The 17,189-nt window shown below is 51.8% G+C and overlaps 8 protein-coding genes across 8 annotated transcripts; 5 read left to right on the top strand and 3 right to left on the bottom strand.

The window, feature by feature from the left end:
- Positions 1-297: 297 nt before the first annotated feature.
- On the top strand, positions 298-1,790 carry PMZ80_010629 (uncharacterized protein; the record flags this gene model as incomplete). The annotated part of the gene is made up of 2 exons (XM_064879018.1): positions 298-472; positions 523-1,790. 2 exons carry the CDS (start codon positions 298-300, stop codon positions 1,788-1,790), a joined length of 1,443 nt encoding a protein of 480 aa, XP_064725179.1.
- An 855-nt stretch (positions 1,791-2,645) lies between these two features.
- PMZ80_010628 (uncharacterized protein) lies at positions 2,646-4,223 on the bottom strand (the record flags this gene model as incomplete). Its single annotated transcript, XM_064879017.1, has 1 exon — positions 2,646-4,223. One exon carries the CDS (start codon positions 4,221-4,223, stop codon positions 2,646-2,648), a length of 1,578 nt encoding a protein of 525 aa, XP_064725178.1.
- Positions 4,224-4,865: 642 nt separating this feature from the next.
- On the bottom strand, positions 4,866-5,783 carry PMZ80_010627 (uncharacterized protein; the record flags this gene model as incomplete). The annotated part of the gene is made up of 1 exon (XM_064879016.1): positions 4,866-5,783. The coding sequence occupies one exon, from the start codon at positions 5,781-5,783 to the stop codon at positions 4,866-4,868; it is 918 nt and encodes a 305-aa protein (XP_064725177.1).
- A 973-nt stretch (positions 5,784-6,756) lies between these two features.
- PMZ80_010626 (uncharacterized protein) lies at positions 6,757-7,422 on the top strand (the record flags this gene model as incomplete). Its single annotated transcript, XM_064879015.1, has 1 exon — positions 6,757-7,422. The coding sequence occupies one exon, from the start codon at positions 6,757-6,759 to the stop codon at positions 7,420-7,422; it is 666 nt and encodes a 221-aa protein (XP_064725176.1).
- A 192-nt stretch (positions 7,423-7,614) lies between these two features.
- PMZ80_010625 (uncharacterized protein) lies at positions 7,615-8,723 on the bottom strand (the record flags this gene model as incomplete). Its single annotated transcript, XM_064879014.1, is given in 2 exon segments — positions 7,615-8,244; positions 8,262-8,723. 2 exon segments carry the CDS (start codon positions 8,721-8,723, stop codon positions 7,615-7,617), a joined length of 1,092 nt encoding a protein of 363 aa, XP_064725175.1.
- Positions 8,724-10,130: 1,407 nt separating this feature from the next.
- Positions 10,131-11,276, top strand: PMZ80_010624 (uncharacterized protein; the record flags this gene model as incomplete). The annotated part of the gene is made up of 1 exon (XM_064879013.1): positions 10,131-11,276. The coding sequence occupies one exon, from the start codon at positions 10,131-10,133 to the stop codon at positions 11,274-11,276; it is 1,146 nt and encodes a 381-aa protein (XP_064725174.1).
- Positions 11,277-11,890: 614 nt separating this feature from the next.
- On the top strand, positions 11,891-13,609 carry PMZ80_010623 (uncharacterized protein; the record flags this gene model as incomplete). Its single annotated transcript, XM_064879012.1, has 3 exons — positions 11,891-12,129; positions 12,177-12,270; positions 12,320-13,609. 3 exons carry the CDS (start codon positions 11,891-11,893, stop codon positions 13,607-13,609), a joined length of 1,623 nt encoding a protein of 540 aa, XP_064725173.1.
- Positions 13,610-14,462: 853 nt separating this feature from the next.
- On the top strand, positions 14,463-17,017 carry PMZ80_010622 (uncharacterized protein; the record flags this gene model as incomplete). The annotated part of the gene is made up of 2 exons (XM_064879011.1): positions 14,463-14,641; positions 14,689-17,017. 2 exons carry the CDS (start codon positions 14,463-14,465, stop codon positions 17,015-17,017), a joined length of 2,508 nt encoding a protein of 835 aa, XP_064725172.1.
- Positions 17,018-17,189: the final 172 nt, after the last annotated feature.

Below are 17,189 nucleotides of genomic sequence, written 5' to 3'. Positions count from 1 at the left end.
GGTACAGTATCATGAACACCCGCCTTGGATTTACTTTCAGAGTATTTTTTCGAGCGGGAATAAAGCGGGCTTAAGGCCAGTCCTTAGCGTGGCCAGGGTCTTCGGGGGTCCCACTCGTAGGTCGCCGACCCTACCGCCTACTGATTCGCTGCACTCTGGACTTGGTCCAATAGCGTTGGGCCTCCAGTGACTCGGGACGATCAAGTGCCTGGCTAACTTGCTCAACCGGCTCAGTCAGATGATAACAGTCACCTCGCGCCCACCGTGTCCTCATTCTCTCCCCCTCCACTGCCAGCAATGTCTATCGACGTCGCCCGCAATAATATAAGCCGCTACGGCGAGTTCGCTATCGCCGGCACCTTCGCCAACAACGATAATGTACTGGACCTTCCGGAGACTTCTCAGCCAGCCTACAGTGCCGCGTTCGATCCTAGTGACGGCTTGAAACGACATGCTGCTTGCGATGAGTGTCGTATGCTTTTCGGAAGCCGCGCGCCTTAACCTCACTCTGACTGCTACCAGGAAAGCGCAAGCTGAAATGCTCTGGCGAACCAACGGGGTGTTCAAGATGTGTCAAACAGAGTCTGATCTGCCACTACTCGGAGCAGAAGCAGATGGGCAGACCACGAAAGCGTCAGAAGACTGACTCTGACCCTCCAGCTGCCACCAAGCAAGCTACAAGCCCTCCCAGACCTATACAGCCCGCGCCCGAGCCTATTCGAGAACAGCCTATCAGTCCCGACATCATAGATCCGAGCCTGTCAATGCTGACCAACGAGAGAACACAATTTGAGAACATATGCAATGGTCCTATGGCCCAGACCATTCGCAACAACAGACAGTTGTCCTTCCAAGATGGCCAAATGCCCGCTCTCCACTCTGGCAACTCCGATTCGAGTCATTCTCAGAACGAAGTGCCTACACCAGACAGTTTTGATCCCTTCAGCACCTCTTATCCTACAGATGTAGCAAATTGGCCCGATTTTTCAACGTTAGACATGCTTCCGCTGCCAGTCGAGGACAAATACGGCGCGGTGGAAACAGGGTCCACTACCCAAGCTGATCCAGACGTGAACCCAGAAGCACTCAGCAACTTGCCACCTGTCCCAGCTTGTCCGTGTTTACCAAATTTATATTTGACGTTATCGACCTTGTCAACGCTATCGAGCTTCCCGTTCAATCAGCAGACTATCAGCACAATCGAAGCAGGCTATCGCACCGCAAAAGGCGTCATTTACTGTCCAGTGTGTCCTCGAAAATTCGATACCGGCTCTTCAAATCTTATGCTAAGCTGTACCCTGATCACTGTCCTTGCAGATCAGTGGAACAGATTTCGAAAGCTGAATGTGGAAGACTTGCGTAAAGCATTCAGCAGTCCTGACCAGCAAAAAAGCTTCGTGACCGCCAAAGAAGGGCTAGAATGGAGGACATTTGCACACCGCATGCTACGAGCTTACGTTTTCGGTGACCACACTATACCGCCACCCCCAGGGAGCGATACGTCGTCCTCACCAATACCAATGGCTATGGCTGATACCGACGAGGCAGCAAATACAAAGATACCGTCATTGACACTGATTGGCCTCGTTGACGCTCTAACAAGGCGCCAAAAACAATGGCACAGACTTGAGGAGGTCACAGATGAGTTCCCAGATCGAGTTACGCCTGACCTTCAACAAGGTCACATGGTTGGTCATAGCCATGATAATCCTGGGAAGCATCTCTGCCTCGAGATCGTGAATCATGCACGGTGTATTATAGACCATCTTGACGGCCCGCAGCTTCACTGAGTGCTGATCCTGGGAGATACATGAACGATATACGATGAGACGATGCGTGGGAGTTGGCTTTGTGAATAGTCTTCAACGTTCAAGATACCCTAATCTTCATGAAGAATTCAACATATCTAGTATATATGCGTCTTACATGCGGAGAACGCATTTATTTTCCCTTTGCTCATTCCACCGACTGTCCCAAACCTTTCTTTGATCAATTCTTCATAGTCTATAATCGCAGCTTGTCCCTAGCATTCTCCTCTTACCACTTTATACCGAGCGTCAGCGCCAGCGCCTCGTTGGCTTAATAGAAGCCAGCCATGGGCTAGCATTCACTCGTCACTCCTGCCAACACGTTTCACTCGATAACCTGGCCTGATCAGGCGCCGCTAAAAGAGTCAACAGCGAGGACAACCAAAAGCCGGGCAGGCACATACAAGGCTGCCGAAGGAGGAGCGAGGCGTGCAACAGCCTCCAGCAAGGAATGTACAAACAAAATCTGCAGTGCAGTTAAAATGGTACGAAGAAGACACGACTGCTAACGAGGAAGGAACGACTTCGAAGAGGAAAGAGCGGCTGTTATCGAGGAAGGTACGGCCGTGAAGAAGGAAGGTTTGAATGCTCACGAGGCTGACTGCGGGTGAGGAACTTAGGCGCGATCAATGGTGAGGATCAAATCAACTAGAAGACATAACTCCATCGATGCAGAAACAAAACGGCGGGAAGACTTTCACGAAGGATCAGTCCCAGACGAGTGCTTACAACTACTCTGGTGCCAGGCTTCTAAAGTATATCGACTCACGATCTCACGGAAACCGAAAGGTGAATACTTGCATGGTTCTCTCACAGGCACGAATTCATGAAACCTATCTAAGCCTTACTTTCTTCTGCGGCCCTCTGCGCCTTCCTCCTCGCCTTCTTAGCATCAACTTCGTGCCTCCATTTCTGTCCATATATACAAACAAGCCAAAGTCCACCCGTACATACCACTAAGAACAATGCAGAAATAGTACTAAACCAACCAACACCAATTTTTTCTATCGCAGGTAAACAAACAGCCGAAGCAGCCGCGGCAAAGACATAACGAATCTGGTAGTTGCCCGCCACAACTACAGAGCCTAACCCTCGGCTCTGCATCACATCAACGCAGTATGTGTTCAGGCTTGGAAAGCACATCAATTGTGCGACGCCCTGGAGGAACATTGCGATCACCGGGAGTGGGATGCCGCCTACTGCCTTCTCGACCGACCAGCCATAGACGAGCATACATGCGGGTATGACGATGCCCATGAAAATGAGGACCGTTCGTAGTCGGTCCTCTGCAACTCTGTGGTTTCGTTTTGCGATGTACCGTTTGACGACCCAGTCGGAAGCTCGTCCGCCGAAGAATGTGCCGAGGAGGTAGCCGCAGCCTGGCGCCACGAAGAAGAGGCCGGACTGCCAGGGTGAAGTGAGGTGGAAGCGCGGGTTGAGCACGAACCTTATAGGAGTGAGGAGGGAGTACATATTCCACACGAGAGAGGACGATGCAAGTCCTGTGATGAAGAGGTTGGGATAGGAGAGGAGCAGTTTCGATACCCGGATAGGGTTGACCAGGCGGACAATGTGTGCCGTTCGCTTGGACCTGGGCAGGTCTTTGAGGTCATCGATACCTTTGGTAGGTATGGTCTCCGGAAGGAAGAATATGACAAGGATAGTCGCGAAGGCGCCCATTCCAGTCTGCATCCAGAATATGTTGCGCCAGGATACGTATGTGACTATTGCGCCGCCGAGGAGGGGAGCAAGGCAGGGTCCGACCAGTGTGCCTACCAGGAACCAAGATAGAGCTGTTCCTCGCTCAGTAGGCGTGAAGATGTCTCCGATACAGCTCGTGCCGACGATGAGGAAAGACGTTCCTTGGAAGGCGGTGAGCATCCGGAAGATGTAGAAGGCTGCTAGGTTCGGTGCTAACGCTGTGCCTACACTCATGGCTGTGAAGAGGCCGGCCGACCATATACAGATCCACCTCCGCCCATAAATCTGCGAGAGTGGCCCGTAGAAACAGGGCGAAATGCCCATGAATATGAGGTAGAGAGCATTGGACAAGTTGATGATTGAGCCGGTAGTATCGTATGTCTGTGCTACTTCAGGAATAGCTGCTAAGACTGCCGTTGAGCTGACGGGGGCGAGGAAGCCGCATACTGAGAGGACGAACACGATAATGTGCTTCTTCGCGGGGCTGAACCGCGTGTATTGAGCGGCATTGACTTCGACGTAGGAGGAGGCATGGCTCGCTACGGCATGGATCTCATGGTGGGAGTGGTGACTAGTTATCCGGGTGAGATCTGGTTTCTCGTTGGCTGTGGCACACTTTTCTAATGTTGTTGGCTCGGATGAGGACTTGGCTGTCGGAAGGACTCGGTCTGTTGGGTCGATTTCGACCGGTTCTGTCTGTTGTCCACCAGTCATGGTTGGAATATATCGCTTGACAGTCAGTTCCTTTCTCCTTGACTCTGCGCCCCCGTATCAATATCTATGGAGGTTAAAGAATGACTCGAACGCTGTCAGGAAGGATCGAATGTGTCAGCACGTCGAAGATACGGACAGCACTTCACTTCGGCATGAAATTCGCGCACTGATGCAGGCTCAACGGATGCTACCGAGCAGTCTGACTATGAAAAGATCTCACCGTTGTTTCTTTCCCGCATGAGACTTGGAGTCATTCTTGCCCAAAGGCTCAGCAGCAGCTCAAGGAAGGTCAGCAAAGGACGAATAGCACAAGCGAGGAAAGAGGTATCGGGGAACGCGGCCAAGCACCTTCCAGATTATCTGCATCTAGCCATATCTGGATTAGTCACACTGAGCTTTTCCCTGCCGAGCAACCGCCTTGTCCAATCAAATCAAGCAACGGTCATTCGCCGGCCATTGGGAAGAAGGCGCCGACGCCTCAGTTGCCGATACTATGGTAAATGTGCCATGTATCGTACTGATAAGATATGGCTTGCTGCCCAAAGACATGAAACATCACAAAGAAGAAGAAGAAGAGCGAAAGCATTTGAATTATTGACTGTCTTATGAACGTGAACGCCGAAAGTGGTGGAAATCAGTTGCTCAAGCGAAAACTTCTGGCGCACATTCCTTCTCCATCACATCGAACGCTGGCTTTGCGCTGAACCATCCTGCTCGAGGAGTACCGACAGCTTTGTATGTGAAAGAAGCATCCTCATCATCAATCTTGATTGTAGCGCCGCCTCGACCAGCTACTGCTGCATCAGCCATGAGCTGAGCACGGCAGCACTTCTCCAGTGAGCAGAACCAGAAGACACAGGCTTCGATGGTCTGTCCGACGGTCAAAAGGCCATGGTTCTGGAGGAGAACAGCCTTCTTCGGGCCAAGGGCTTTTGCGATGTTCTCGCCTTCCTCCTTGACCAATACTACACCTCGGAACGAGTCGTAGACCGCCAGATCGTTGTAGAAGGCACACGAGTCTTGCGTGATGATGTCGATTGGTCGTCCCAATGCACAGAAGGCTCTGCCATAAATGGAATGTGAGTGTGCTGCGCAGAGCACATCGGGTCTCGCTGCATGAACCGCGGCATGGATCATATATGCCGCTTGGTTCAGGAGTCTGCAGGGTCCTCCATCCACGACCTTGCCGTCGTGGTTTACAAGTATGAGGTCCGAACTTTTGATCTGGCTGAATGCGACACCGAAGGGGTTAACCCAAAAGTGGTCTGGCTTAACTGGGTCGCGTAGTGTGATATGTCCTGCCACACCCTCGTCGAAACCTTCCTTGCCAAAGATCCGGAAGGCCAACGCTAGTCTGCCCTTCAGATACTCTCGCTCTTCGTACTTGTCTGTGAATTTGGGAGGGGCTGGAAACTTCTGCATAGCAGCTTTCACGCCGTTCTGCAGACCAGGCTCATGTGTCGCGGTGTCGTCTGGTTGAGAATCAGGTTTGTCATATCCGTTCGAAGGCTTAGTCTCCTCGACGGCGTATTCCGTCATGGTTGCTGTTGGTGGTGCCATGCTTTTCGTTACTATTGCTGGTATTCTGTTGTGATTTGATGGTGATGAAGGGTTCTGTTAGTAGCAGAGGCGGAAGGCGAGAGGAGTTTGGAGAATATATGGCGAATTCGATACTTCGCATGCAGGGACTCTGTGTCCGCTGTCTGTCTCGCTGGCTCATATCATTGAACCTCGGATTTGATCGTCTCTCCACATTCGTTGATAAAAACGTACTTCATTACTGGATCAACCGTCAAGGTGGGGTTGTATCAGCTCGGAGTCCATGAGACGCCCTGCGAAGAACTGTCGCCAGCGATGCGGGGTGCACTGGTAGGAGCAATTCTGGCCACCGGGTGAACGTTGTTTGTTGCCTAAGGGTGGGCTCGCACAAGCTTATGCCGACGGCATTCTATTTGCCATATTTGGTCGCCCCGATAGTGCGAACCACTCTGCAGCTTCTGCAAGCTTCGATAGCAACCCTCTCGCGTAACGAGCACGATGCTGATAACGGAATTAAAGCCTCAGGAGGAGGGAACGAAGGTGCCCATGCAGCGGACGAAGGCACGTGGTCGAGATGCACCCGGATGGGCCCCGGAGTACTATCGTACCTTGGAAAGTTTGCCCGTGGAGTTGTCTACCACATAGACGCTTACCTCTTTCAGCCAGAACACACTGAAGAATACCTCACAACTTCACCATCCGATGGTCGATTTTGCTCATTCTAAAGCGACAGTAATTTTAGGCTGCACGAGGCGAACCTAGATATCTAGATATCGGGCCACATAGCCCTCTGTCGGTGTGGCGGCTATACTCAACTTATGAAACTAGGCCCGAAAAGGCTAGCCTACCTGTCAGACCCACCGACAAACTTTCCAGGGGGCGATAGTAGTACCAAGCGGCTGATAAGATAAGCGATGCCGTCCTTTATCTTCACAGTACAGAGCTCTCAACAACGACCATGCTTGCGGTGGTGAACTCCTCTGCCTGAGATGCCATGCCGTCGAATCACATAGCTCAGGCGCTCTCCGAGGTTTCGTCGCCGCCACCTGTCTATACTCGTACCGTTGCTGATGTCAACATCCTTGTCCTTGGATCGCCCGGAACAGGCAAATCGACATTCCTGTCGCGCCTGTCGCAGGTCCATACTGGCCCAGTAACATCCTCGACACCGCTGAAGCCCTTTGACCTCGAGAATCGTCCTTTCTCCTTCTCAGTCTCGCTCTTTCGACGTCCCTATACCTTCCATATTTGGCCTTCGACGGGAACACTCTTCACTGACTCCTTCCCGGACGAACCTCACTTCGTGATTATAACATATGATGTCACTTCCCGTGCATCATTGCATAATGCGCAGTTCTACTGGCGTAAACAGTTCATGATACACTTTGATGCGTACGAGCATGGAACACCTGTGATGCTACTGGGTCTGAAAAGAGATTTGAGGACTGAGAGGACAGATGAGGAGGGTAACTATGTTTGCGTTATGCCTCAGGAAGGGGTGAAAGCAGCGTCAGACATGAGGTGCGACAAGTATGCTGAGTGTTCGGCTCTGACGGGTGAATTGCTATGGGAAGCGGTGGAAGATATCACCAAGGTTGCAGCACGAACCACAACTGAAAAGGGAGGCTTGAGCGAGGGGACCGGGTGCGCTCTAATGTGAGCCAAGTACGCGATTTGAAGGAGTGAGGCGTCTGCACAGCACTTACTTCGTGAGTCGACTTCGGCTAAGCTGCGCGTTTAGCACGAAGGCGAAGTACCGTACAGGTGAACGAGCGCAACTGCGGAAGATTTAAACGACGCTGTAGCATGCTTTCATTGTGCTATCAATCTTTCAGACGCCATCAAACCAACACTAAGCAGACTGAGCCTCTCTCCTGCCTGTACTGGACACATCCAAATAAGGTGCCTCCCCGAGACTGCACACCCGATCTCCGGCCCGTGGGTCGGAATAGTCATAGCTGGCAGTGTGCCATGTGGCTCTGTTATCCCAGACCGCGATATCGTTCTTGTTCCATCTGAATCTCACCTGAGCATCGTGGTTGTGCACGACAAGGTCAAGGAGGTACTTGATGAGCATGTCGGATTCATCTCTGGTGACACCGTTGATGCGCTTTGTGAAGCCTTTGTTCACATATACGGACTTCCAGCCTGTGACTGGGTTGGTGCGAATCACTGGATGGGTAGTTGTGAGACTCTTGCCATTGTTGAGTGGGTGACCACGGGGAGTTTCTCGGAGAGGATTGCCGAGCCGTGCTGCCTCATCATGGAAGAAGGTTGCGTCGTGTACTGCGGTCAGTGTCTCCAGGTAGGCTGCCATTGAGGGTGACAATCTGTCGTAAATCTCGTACCCGGAAGCCCACAAGGTGTCACCGCCCGTCGAGGGAAGTGTGTGGATCTTCAGCATGGCATAGTCTGAGGGTACCGGCTCGAAAGTGATATCGGAATGCCAGCCGACGCTTGCAAGCCGGGATGTGTCGGAGAGCTGATGGGTAAGCCCACCCCCTTTTTCTGCTTCGCACTGGAGATCACACTGATCTGATCACCGAGCTCAGAACCTTCTTCTGTCAAGGGATGAACGTGCAGTGTGCTGGAGCTGGGACATCCGGCGAGTGTACTGAGGAGTTCGACGAATGTCTTCATCTCTGGTGGTGTCACATCTTGCTGGCGGAGGAAGACAACGCCTCGGCTGGAAATGGTGTATGCGATGTCCTGGATCATGGCATCTCTGTTCGGATGGGCGAGGATGTCCCTGAGTTGAAGGTTGCTGTACTCGCGGCCTATAGCTGGGGTACTGTCAAAGTGCTCGTACTGGTCTAATGTACCAGTGTACGTCAGGGGTTCCGCACGTCTGGTCCTTGCATCGGCATGGCCGCCTCGGATCTGTTGCTTGACATGACCATTGACACCGTTAGTCGGGGCTGCGCCATCGAGACCGCTGTTCACTGTTACAGCGGACGGCATAGCTGCTTTCTTACTCAGGTGCTCTGGCTGTGTGAGTGCTCGGTCAGCAAAATGGCGTCAGTAGGTGCGCCCTTGGTTTTGTGTCAACAGACTTTGCTCCTTTGTTTCGAGTAGATGGTCCAGCGGTTCCTCTTATATGCTCATCTATTTGTTGTTCGGAGTTTTCCTCGGCCTCGGAAAGCCATTTGAGGCCAGCTCGATTCAATGAGCGTGAGGAGAAATGCCTAAGAGCAGAATCGTCGACCTAACGTCCGAGAATGCCAGCGTGGAAGGTTGCCATCGTATGTGAGAGCAAAGCATGCTAACGTGGCATTCGCGGTTTCGGCGTGTACCACTAATGGAGTGGAAGAAAAGGTCTTCGCAGGCCTGAGATATCAAAGTCTGATCGCCCCCAGACTGGACCTGTGAGCTAGAAACTGCCCATGTTTTAAGTGTCCTTATTAGGCTCGGGTGGCCGATATTGGGGAAATCAACAAGCTGTTTATCAAGCCCCAAGCCCCGCCACAGCACTGATTTTAGCGTGATTACGCCCACACCAACTTCTCTTCTTTGCAGGATGCCTGCATCCCTCGCACAGAAATATCATATCCCCAGAGAAGACCTCCGAGTGTCGCGTCCTTGTGACAACTCGAATCTTTGGACGCTATCGTAGCGACTTATGCACATGCTGATAGTACTCTGACGAACAAAGTACCTGGCATCGAACTATGGCACCCCCCTGGCAGACAATTTTGCTTCTTGTTCCGTGACATGTCAGGCCGCAAGCTAGCAAGAAGAGCATGCGATGGATGCAAAATTCGCAAAATAAAGTGCTCGGAAACGACGCCTTGCAGCGGCTGCCAAAGTGCTGGCGTCCCCTGCACGTGGCTAAAGCAGAGTCAACCTCGGGGCCCTAGACGCCTCAGAGATGCCACGCTCCAGGAGATTCGCAAAGCACAAGATATTCTACAGACACAAAGTCGTGAACGAAAGGGAACCACAAGGAGTCCGAATGTGAACGACCCTGACCCTCCCCCACAGCCATCTAGTGAGATTGCCCAGCTAGTGTTATACCTCTGTATCTACCGCGTTCAGTTGTATCCCATATGGCCTATAATCAAGGTGGAGAGGCTGATAGCTTCGCTGCAGAGCGAGAGTCCGGACGTCGAAGTCTTCGCACTGGCGTACGCCCTGGCTGCAGCAACAGCAACTCGAACAGAGAGCATTGACTTGAGCATATCGAGGCGGAACCACGCTCAGCTACTTGAGGGGAAGTGTCAGGCTGCCCGGGCTAGAGTACCTATGGGCAGACCGCCAAATCTTACAACGGTCCGGATCGCTTTGTTCCTTCATATATATTACGAGTCACTCGAAGCTAACAGCATGAAAAGCATGTTGTACCTTAGAGAGGCCGTCACTATTGCCACCATGATTGGACTTCACAAAGAGTCCTATTATGTCGAAGTGCCGTATCAGGAGAGAGAAATCCGACGCCGCGTCCTGTGGCTGTTATTCGTCACAGAAAGAATGATATCTATACTGTATGAGCAGCCCATCACATTACGCACGAGAATCGAACTCCCTTCTACGACAGATACGGATGAGGTCGATGTCCTTGCTGGTTTCCAACTGTTGGTCAAGTTACTCTGGAGGCTGGACGAAAACAACTTCTTCACTATGTTGGAGGAACTGGAGGTTCAAGCCTCGCCTGCATCAACTGGCCATTCCGGGAGGACGCCAAACCTCTCATCCGACTGTACAGCGCTCATACAAACGGATGCAGATTACAGTGGGTATATACCACCGGTCCAGGCTCTGGACTTAGCTGTCACTCGGTGTTGGCTGCACATCATGAACCTCCGCATTCGCCAATCAGTGACTGCAGACTGTCTCACTGACCACCTTAGGGCCACGTTGCTATCTGCACTGGAGGATATGGTACAAGCGGTTGAGAACAGTCCTCACAAACTGGTCGAAGCGCATGGGTTCGCTTTGCAATTGAAAATATCCACAATATCTGGCGCCCTCCACGAACTCGTCGCGGCGCACTACGGTCCTACGAGTTATCCGGATACACACAGTAGGTTCGCGGATCTTGCTGAACGACTCGGACAAGCCTTCAGCGTGAGAACCGACCAGACAGCCACGTTGTTCGCGGCCACACCAGCTTCAGCTGTACGAGGATCCCCTCATACGGCTGTGAACACTCCATCTCCGAAGCTCGCGACGGGTGTACCGTCCAGGCATCAAAGTCAGCCCTTCACGTCCAACGTGTACGGTCGAGCTCCAGGCAACAATGATACTTTGCGAGATTTGATGAATGAGCGGTCGCCCGCGTCACAGTATCTGACACAGGACTTTGCATTGAGCAACAACTACGACGGACTATTCGACGCAGTGGAGCTGGTGGGTTTGCACACTTCTGACTCGATGAACGACTTTTTTGGCCGGGACAGCTCAGAGCACTACAGTAATTCCGAAGACACCTGGCCAGAACTAGAGGGGCCAAGCGGCGTAACGAATACAATGTACCGTTTGCAAAGTCATCAAGGGCCACTGTTCGGGTTTGAATGAAACCACGGTCTGCCCTCCACCATGATACCTTCCTGGTCAGCCGACGATGGCGATGAAAATCATCATTCCTGAGCAGTGCTACAGTGTCCGTTGAGGAATCCGTGTCTGTCAAGGACGCTGACGAAGCGCCTGATACATATAAACAATATGTTCTATAAGCACACAGCACCGGGCTTGAAACTGTACGCAATCGACAGCCCGAGCGCCTGTTTCACGAAAACAGTCAACTCTATGGGTCTATCTGAAGCCGGCAGCCCAAGTCATGGTCGAGCTTAAGCTCACATCAGCCGAGTTTGTAAGGAAAATTTCTCGCCGGACGGAGTTCCTTTCGGAGGTCGAGTGGATTGGCTGCGTCTGGGGTGCATTAGCTCGATCTAAAGGCACGCCAACAGCCAATCACGATGGGAGCATTTTGCACCATGCCTCCAAACACGACCATGCGAAATGGCGGGTTGCGAGGATCCAAGCAAGATACGTTAGCGATGCTGGGGTATTGGCTCTCCATCATATAAAAGCCTTGTACCGCTATGCATAGACCTTCATCTATCGCCATTCGTCCTTCGCATCACTATCTATCAGCAACAGTGACCTTGCGTGACCAGCATCGCCTCAAGATGGCATCAAACATCAACGCGGTCGAAAAGGGCATTCCACAGACTGCTTCTAAGGCCAGTCTCGACGGGACATCTAGCGAAGTATCAAACGCACCATTGCCGTCCTCTTCCCTCGCCGATGTCGTCCCTCCACATGAATCATACGAGGGGTACGGACTTTGGGATCCTACCTTCACATGGAGCCCAGACGAGGAGAAGAAGGTCGTGTGGAAGACAGATTTATTTTTGCTCTCGGCTGTGTAAGTCAGGTCTGCCCATGGAGACGAGTGCGAACTTACACACATAGATGCTTGATGTTCTTTGGTCTCCAATTGGACCGAGGTAACCTATCCAACGCATTGACCGACAATTTCTTGAAGGACCTGGGCCTTTCTACGAATGTATGTACATGCACGATTAAAGCTAACGATGGTGACTGACGCCCCCCAGGATTACAATAACGGAACCACAATTCAGCTTGTCTGCTTCTTAGCTGCCGAGTTTCCTGTTCAGCTCTTGACCAAGAGATTCGGCTTCAGACGGGTCCTCCCTATCATGATGATGGCATGGTCTACTGTGAGCTGGACTCAGGCCTGGATCGACAATAGAGCGACTTTCTACGTGACAAGAGCTTTCATCGGCGCTTTTGAGGGTGGATTTATACCCGGTACGATCCTCTTTGCAACCTACTTCTACACAGCTCGAGAGCTCGGCACTCGACTTGCGATTTTCTGGAGCACGCTGAACATCGCGCGTGTCATCTCTGCTTTGCTGGCGGCTGCGATCCTGCAGATGCGCGGTGTAGGTGGCAAGCCTGGTTGGTTCTGGCTTTTCCTTCTGGAAGGCCTCCTTACGACGTTGATTGGGGCTGCATGCTTCTTCTACCTTCCTCAATCTCCGGTCGATACCAAATCAGTTCTTCATCCAAAACCTTGGTACACCGAGCGCGAACAAAAGATCATGATCAATCGATTGCTTCGAGACGATCCCGCGAAAGGCCTCACGGGTATCAAGGAACCCGCCCATCTCAGCGATATCTGGGCAGCATGGTCAGATAAGTCGATGTGGGGTCTCTATCTTATGGGTTTGATCGCCTATATTCCTGCAACTCCGGTACAAGCCTACCTGTCTTACAACCTCAAAGTTGTCGGCGGCTTTACAACCTTCCAGTCAAATATGCTCACAGTCGTTAGCGCAGTCGCGCAAGTCATCACCATGCTGGTGTTGGCGAAGTCTTCTCAGAAGTTCGACGAGCGGACATGGCACAGTTTCTTCGGCGAATTCTGGATTCTTCCATGTCTCGTTGCCCTCCAAACGCTTCCAGACTCACAAAGCATGCCGTGGGAACGCTTTGCCCTAGCCACCTTGATAGCGGGCTACCCCTACTTCCATCCTATCTTGTCCTCTTGGCTGTCGCAAAACAGCTTCAACGTCAAGAAAAGAGCCCTCACAGCAGCGACTTACAACGTCATCGTGCAGGTGGGAAGTCTTATCGGATCCCAGATCTATAGAGCCGACGATGCGCCGTTCTACCATCGTGGTAACAAGGTATTGATTGCTTTCTGTGTTGCTGCACTAGTGGTGCTCATTGGACAGAACCAGTGGTTGAGATTGCTGAACAGACGGAAGCAGCGGGTCTGGGATACCATGACTGAAGAGGAGAAGGCGAGGTACCAAGCGGATACACATGCGAGAGAGCAAGACGGGAACAAACGGCTGGATTTCAAGTTCGTATATTGAGACGCATTCATAGTCGTAAAGAAGATCGCTTTGCGGACCGTATCACTTCCACGGCTCCGGCTGGGCTCAATGACCTATTCCCTGGACGATCAGATGGTTGACGCTTGATATGAACTGCTCAAGGGAATACAAGCACCACTGACCATGCGTGACTGCCAGCCGGAGAATACCGTACGACCACGCGACATCTTTCTTCGTGCGGGTTTTGGCATGTACAATGCGAGTCGCGCGCTCTGCTAACGACCTAGCTATGGCAAATAAATGTATTCATTTGGAACAATGCTCATTGGCAGTTCAAAGCCTGCGCGACAAGTTCGGCTGTTTTGAGATGAAATGCATGACTTCCAAGGCCCCGGAGGGCCCCCCAAGTCGTTGGTTACTGGGCGTGACATGATATCATTGGGGGCCAAAACTCATCACCTACGCTCTTGGCACAATACTTCCTAGCTTTCCCGGAGTTGCGTCTGTATTCCGCTTCACTCGAAACTCAACAATCACCACTATCGAATGCTTCTCAGTCGTCTACCTGTAACACCAGTGCGCGTCTGATTGCACGGTTCGAGGGAAATTTTGCCCCCCACCCGTTCCTCATGCGTGCCAGTTTCAAACACGGCAGAGCTGCGGCTTGCCGACATGTCGACCTTGGCAAGTGCTCCAGCACTATGCAACAGGGATTCTGAAACGCCAGTCGAGCGCTGCGAAGGCCTTATTTGAGTGAGTTCCACCCACGACCTCGTACTCTGTTGTGTATCGACACTGCCACCATCGATGTCCGCCTGAAGGTGTGTGCGAGCATCGTCGCGATGTCACGAACTTTCGATCATACCACAGGAAGCATGAAACTGTCGAAAACATGGCTTCAAAGAACCACGACTTTGCGGAACACGATATGCAGCTTCTCGACATCGAGTTGAGCTCTTTTGTTGCGCCGCCACGATACTCACGCGTGGCAAATGATTACGACCACGAAAGGGACCTTGACTTGCTGTCTGACACCGCAACGAGGCTCGATGACAGCAAAGGACATATAGCGTGAGTGCGATATCGTTCCATTTTGAACCGGCACTAAAATTTCACAGCAAAGCAAGGCTGCAGGCCATAAGTACTAGGCTTGTCTCCCCTCAAACATGGAAGTACGCCCGTATGCGTACGTGGATCAGTGAACCACCAACGTCCAACAACCCCAACCGAGGCTGGCGGAAAGCTGTTCTAGCTGCTGCCATAACTACAGCAATAGTCCTACTGATCAATGTCATCTTGGCCATTGTTGCAGCCACGACATCGAGCGCTGAAGACGGTATTGGAACTCTGTTCCAAGGTGATTGCAAGAAGGTTGAACAATGGTCCACCGCACTTCATCTTCTCATCAACGTACTCGGGACATGCCTTTTAGTCGCCTCATCCTTCACTATGCAATGTCTGAGCTCGCCTACTCGAAGCGAAGCAGATCGCGCGCATGCGAAGCGGGTGCCGCTTGAAATCGGCGTCCCAAGCGTCAAGAACCTGCGTCACATGCATTGGTGGAAAGGATGTCTCTGGTGGGCGTTGTGCTTGAGCACATTACCTCTGCATCTGCTGTGGAACTCTACGATTTTCTCAACCATTGGCGCTATGCAATTCGACTATCTGGTTGTTGATGAAAGTTTCTTTTCGGGAGCTGACTATCCGATTCCCAACACAACGAACGACTATACAACAATGGATACGGACATTACAGACCCAGGTACCTTTCTATCAGGCTACAATGGCCAGAACTACACGCGATTGTCACCAACAGAATGCTTGGGCGCATATATGGCTACGTACATCACCTCCTACCGGAATTTGATAGTAGTCACCACTCCGACAGAGGGCATGAGGATGAGCCCCGGGCATATGTTCCCGACATACTACACCAATCTGACTGAGTATTACGGTGATGCCTGGGTTGATGACACCCCGGGATACGAATCGATAGACATGGGTTGGCCACAACCTCTATGGAACGGCTCATCTGTTATCGCTTACGAAGACTCGTCGGTTGGAGGGACAGGCAGTTTGAATTGGGCTTGTCTCGGCTGGTACACGAATACTAATGGAAACGCGCCTTCCGATTGCCCTTCAGACAAGGCGCAAAAGCAATTTCAGGAGAATGGGACATGGTATCTTCGGCCTCATGAGAAGACGAGCTCTCTTTCCTGGGCCGCCACTGCAGCATACCCTGTCGACTACTGCTTGGCTGAGACTCACGAGGTCCAGACATGCCAACTGCAATATGCCTCGTATATCCTTGCTGTGGTCATCGCGTGCAACATCATCAAGCTTGTTTCAATGGGGCTGACGGCTTTCCTTCTGTGGGATTTGCGACAACCAATCTTTGCGACCGTCGGAGACGCTGTGGCATCTTACATTGCGACGCCTGATATGACCACAGTAGGATGGTGTACCATGGATTACACAGATGTGCTCACAAGCAGTAAATGGAAGCATAATGAGGCAGCAGATCAGCCACAGAAGCACGTGTACAACCGAAAACCCACAGCACGGCTGTACGCTACAAGCCGAAAACGCTGGTGGATTACAATGTCGCTATGCTTTGCTTATTTGACCATGGGCATCGCATTCCTCTGCGCCGCAGCTACCTACATGAGTGTCAATCGCAACCCCTGGCGGACATTTGGTTTTGACAAGGCCACAACGCCCTATACTCTACACATCGGCGAAATCGGATCACCGACACAAGCTCTCTTTTTGGGTGTCTTGCTGGCAAACTCTTTCCAGCTGATCCTGTCAATGACATACTTCCTCTTCAATTCCCTGTGGACGGCGCATTGTGCAGCACGAGAGTGGGCATCGTATGCACAGAAACGCAAGGCCTTGCGCGTCACCTGGCCGCGTGGACAGCAGAGGTCGACGTACTACCTGTCGCTACCGTACCGCTATGGCGTGCCATTAGCGGTATGCCTGGGTCTACTGCATTTCCTTATCTCACAATCCATCTTCCTTGCTCGTATACAGTGGTATAACCCCAACGGCACGGTCGACACGGACAATTACATTTCAGACGCTGGGTACTCGCCTCTGGCTATTCTGATAACGGTCATCGTGGCGACTGTGCTCCTGGCGTTTACTGTCCTTCACAGCTTCACTAAGGTGGACAATCGAATACCTGCGCATGGCAATCTGCCTGCAGTCATTAGTGCAATGTGTCACACTCCTGGGACGAACCTTGAGACCGAACAAGACGGTGCATCTGGGCAACGGAAGGAGAACCAGGCGGAGCAACAGATCATGTGGGGTGTGACGAAGCCGGCGAATCAGACACTGAGCTCTCAAACCCATGTTGGAGCGGCAGACGACAGCGTTGGACACTTTGCCTTCACGGCTGAGCAGGTTGAACCACCCGTCATCGGGATGATATATAGATAATAGTGTTTGCCCAGTAAGCCTGTTGCCTCAACATCTGTTTAATGGCTTCCATTCAGCAGCACCATTCTTTAACACATCAGGTTAACAGACTTGAAGATCGGCACGAAACATTTATATACTATCAAAGACTCAGGCATGAGTATTCACTTGAATTGCCTCGAGCATTATGTCC

The sequence above is a fragment of the Knufia obscura genome (assembly GCF_036327395.1).
Source record: "Knufia obscura strain CCFEE 5817 isolate CBS 148926 chromosome Unknown scaffold_19, whole genome shotgun sequence".
Taxonomy (NCBI): Eukaryota; Fungi; Ascomycota; class Eurotiomycetes; order Chaetothyriales; family Trichomeriaceae; genus Knufia; species Knufia obscura.
This window is presented reverse-complemented; position numbering and strand designations above follow the sequence as displayed.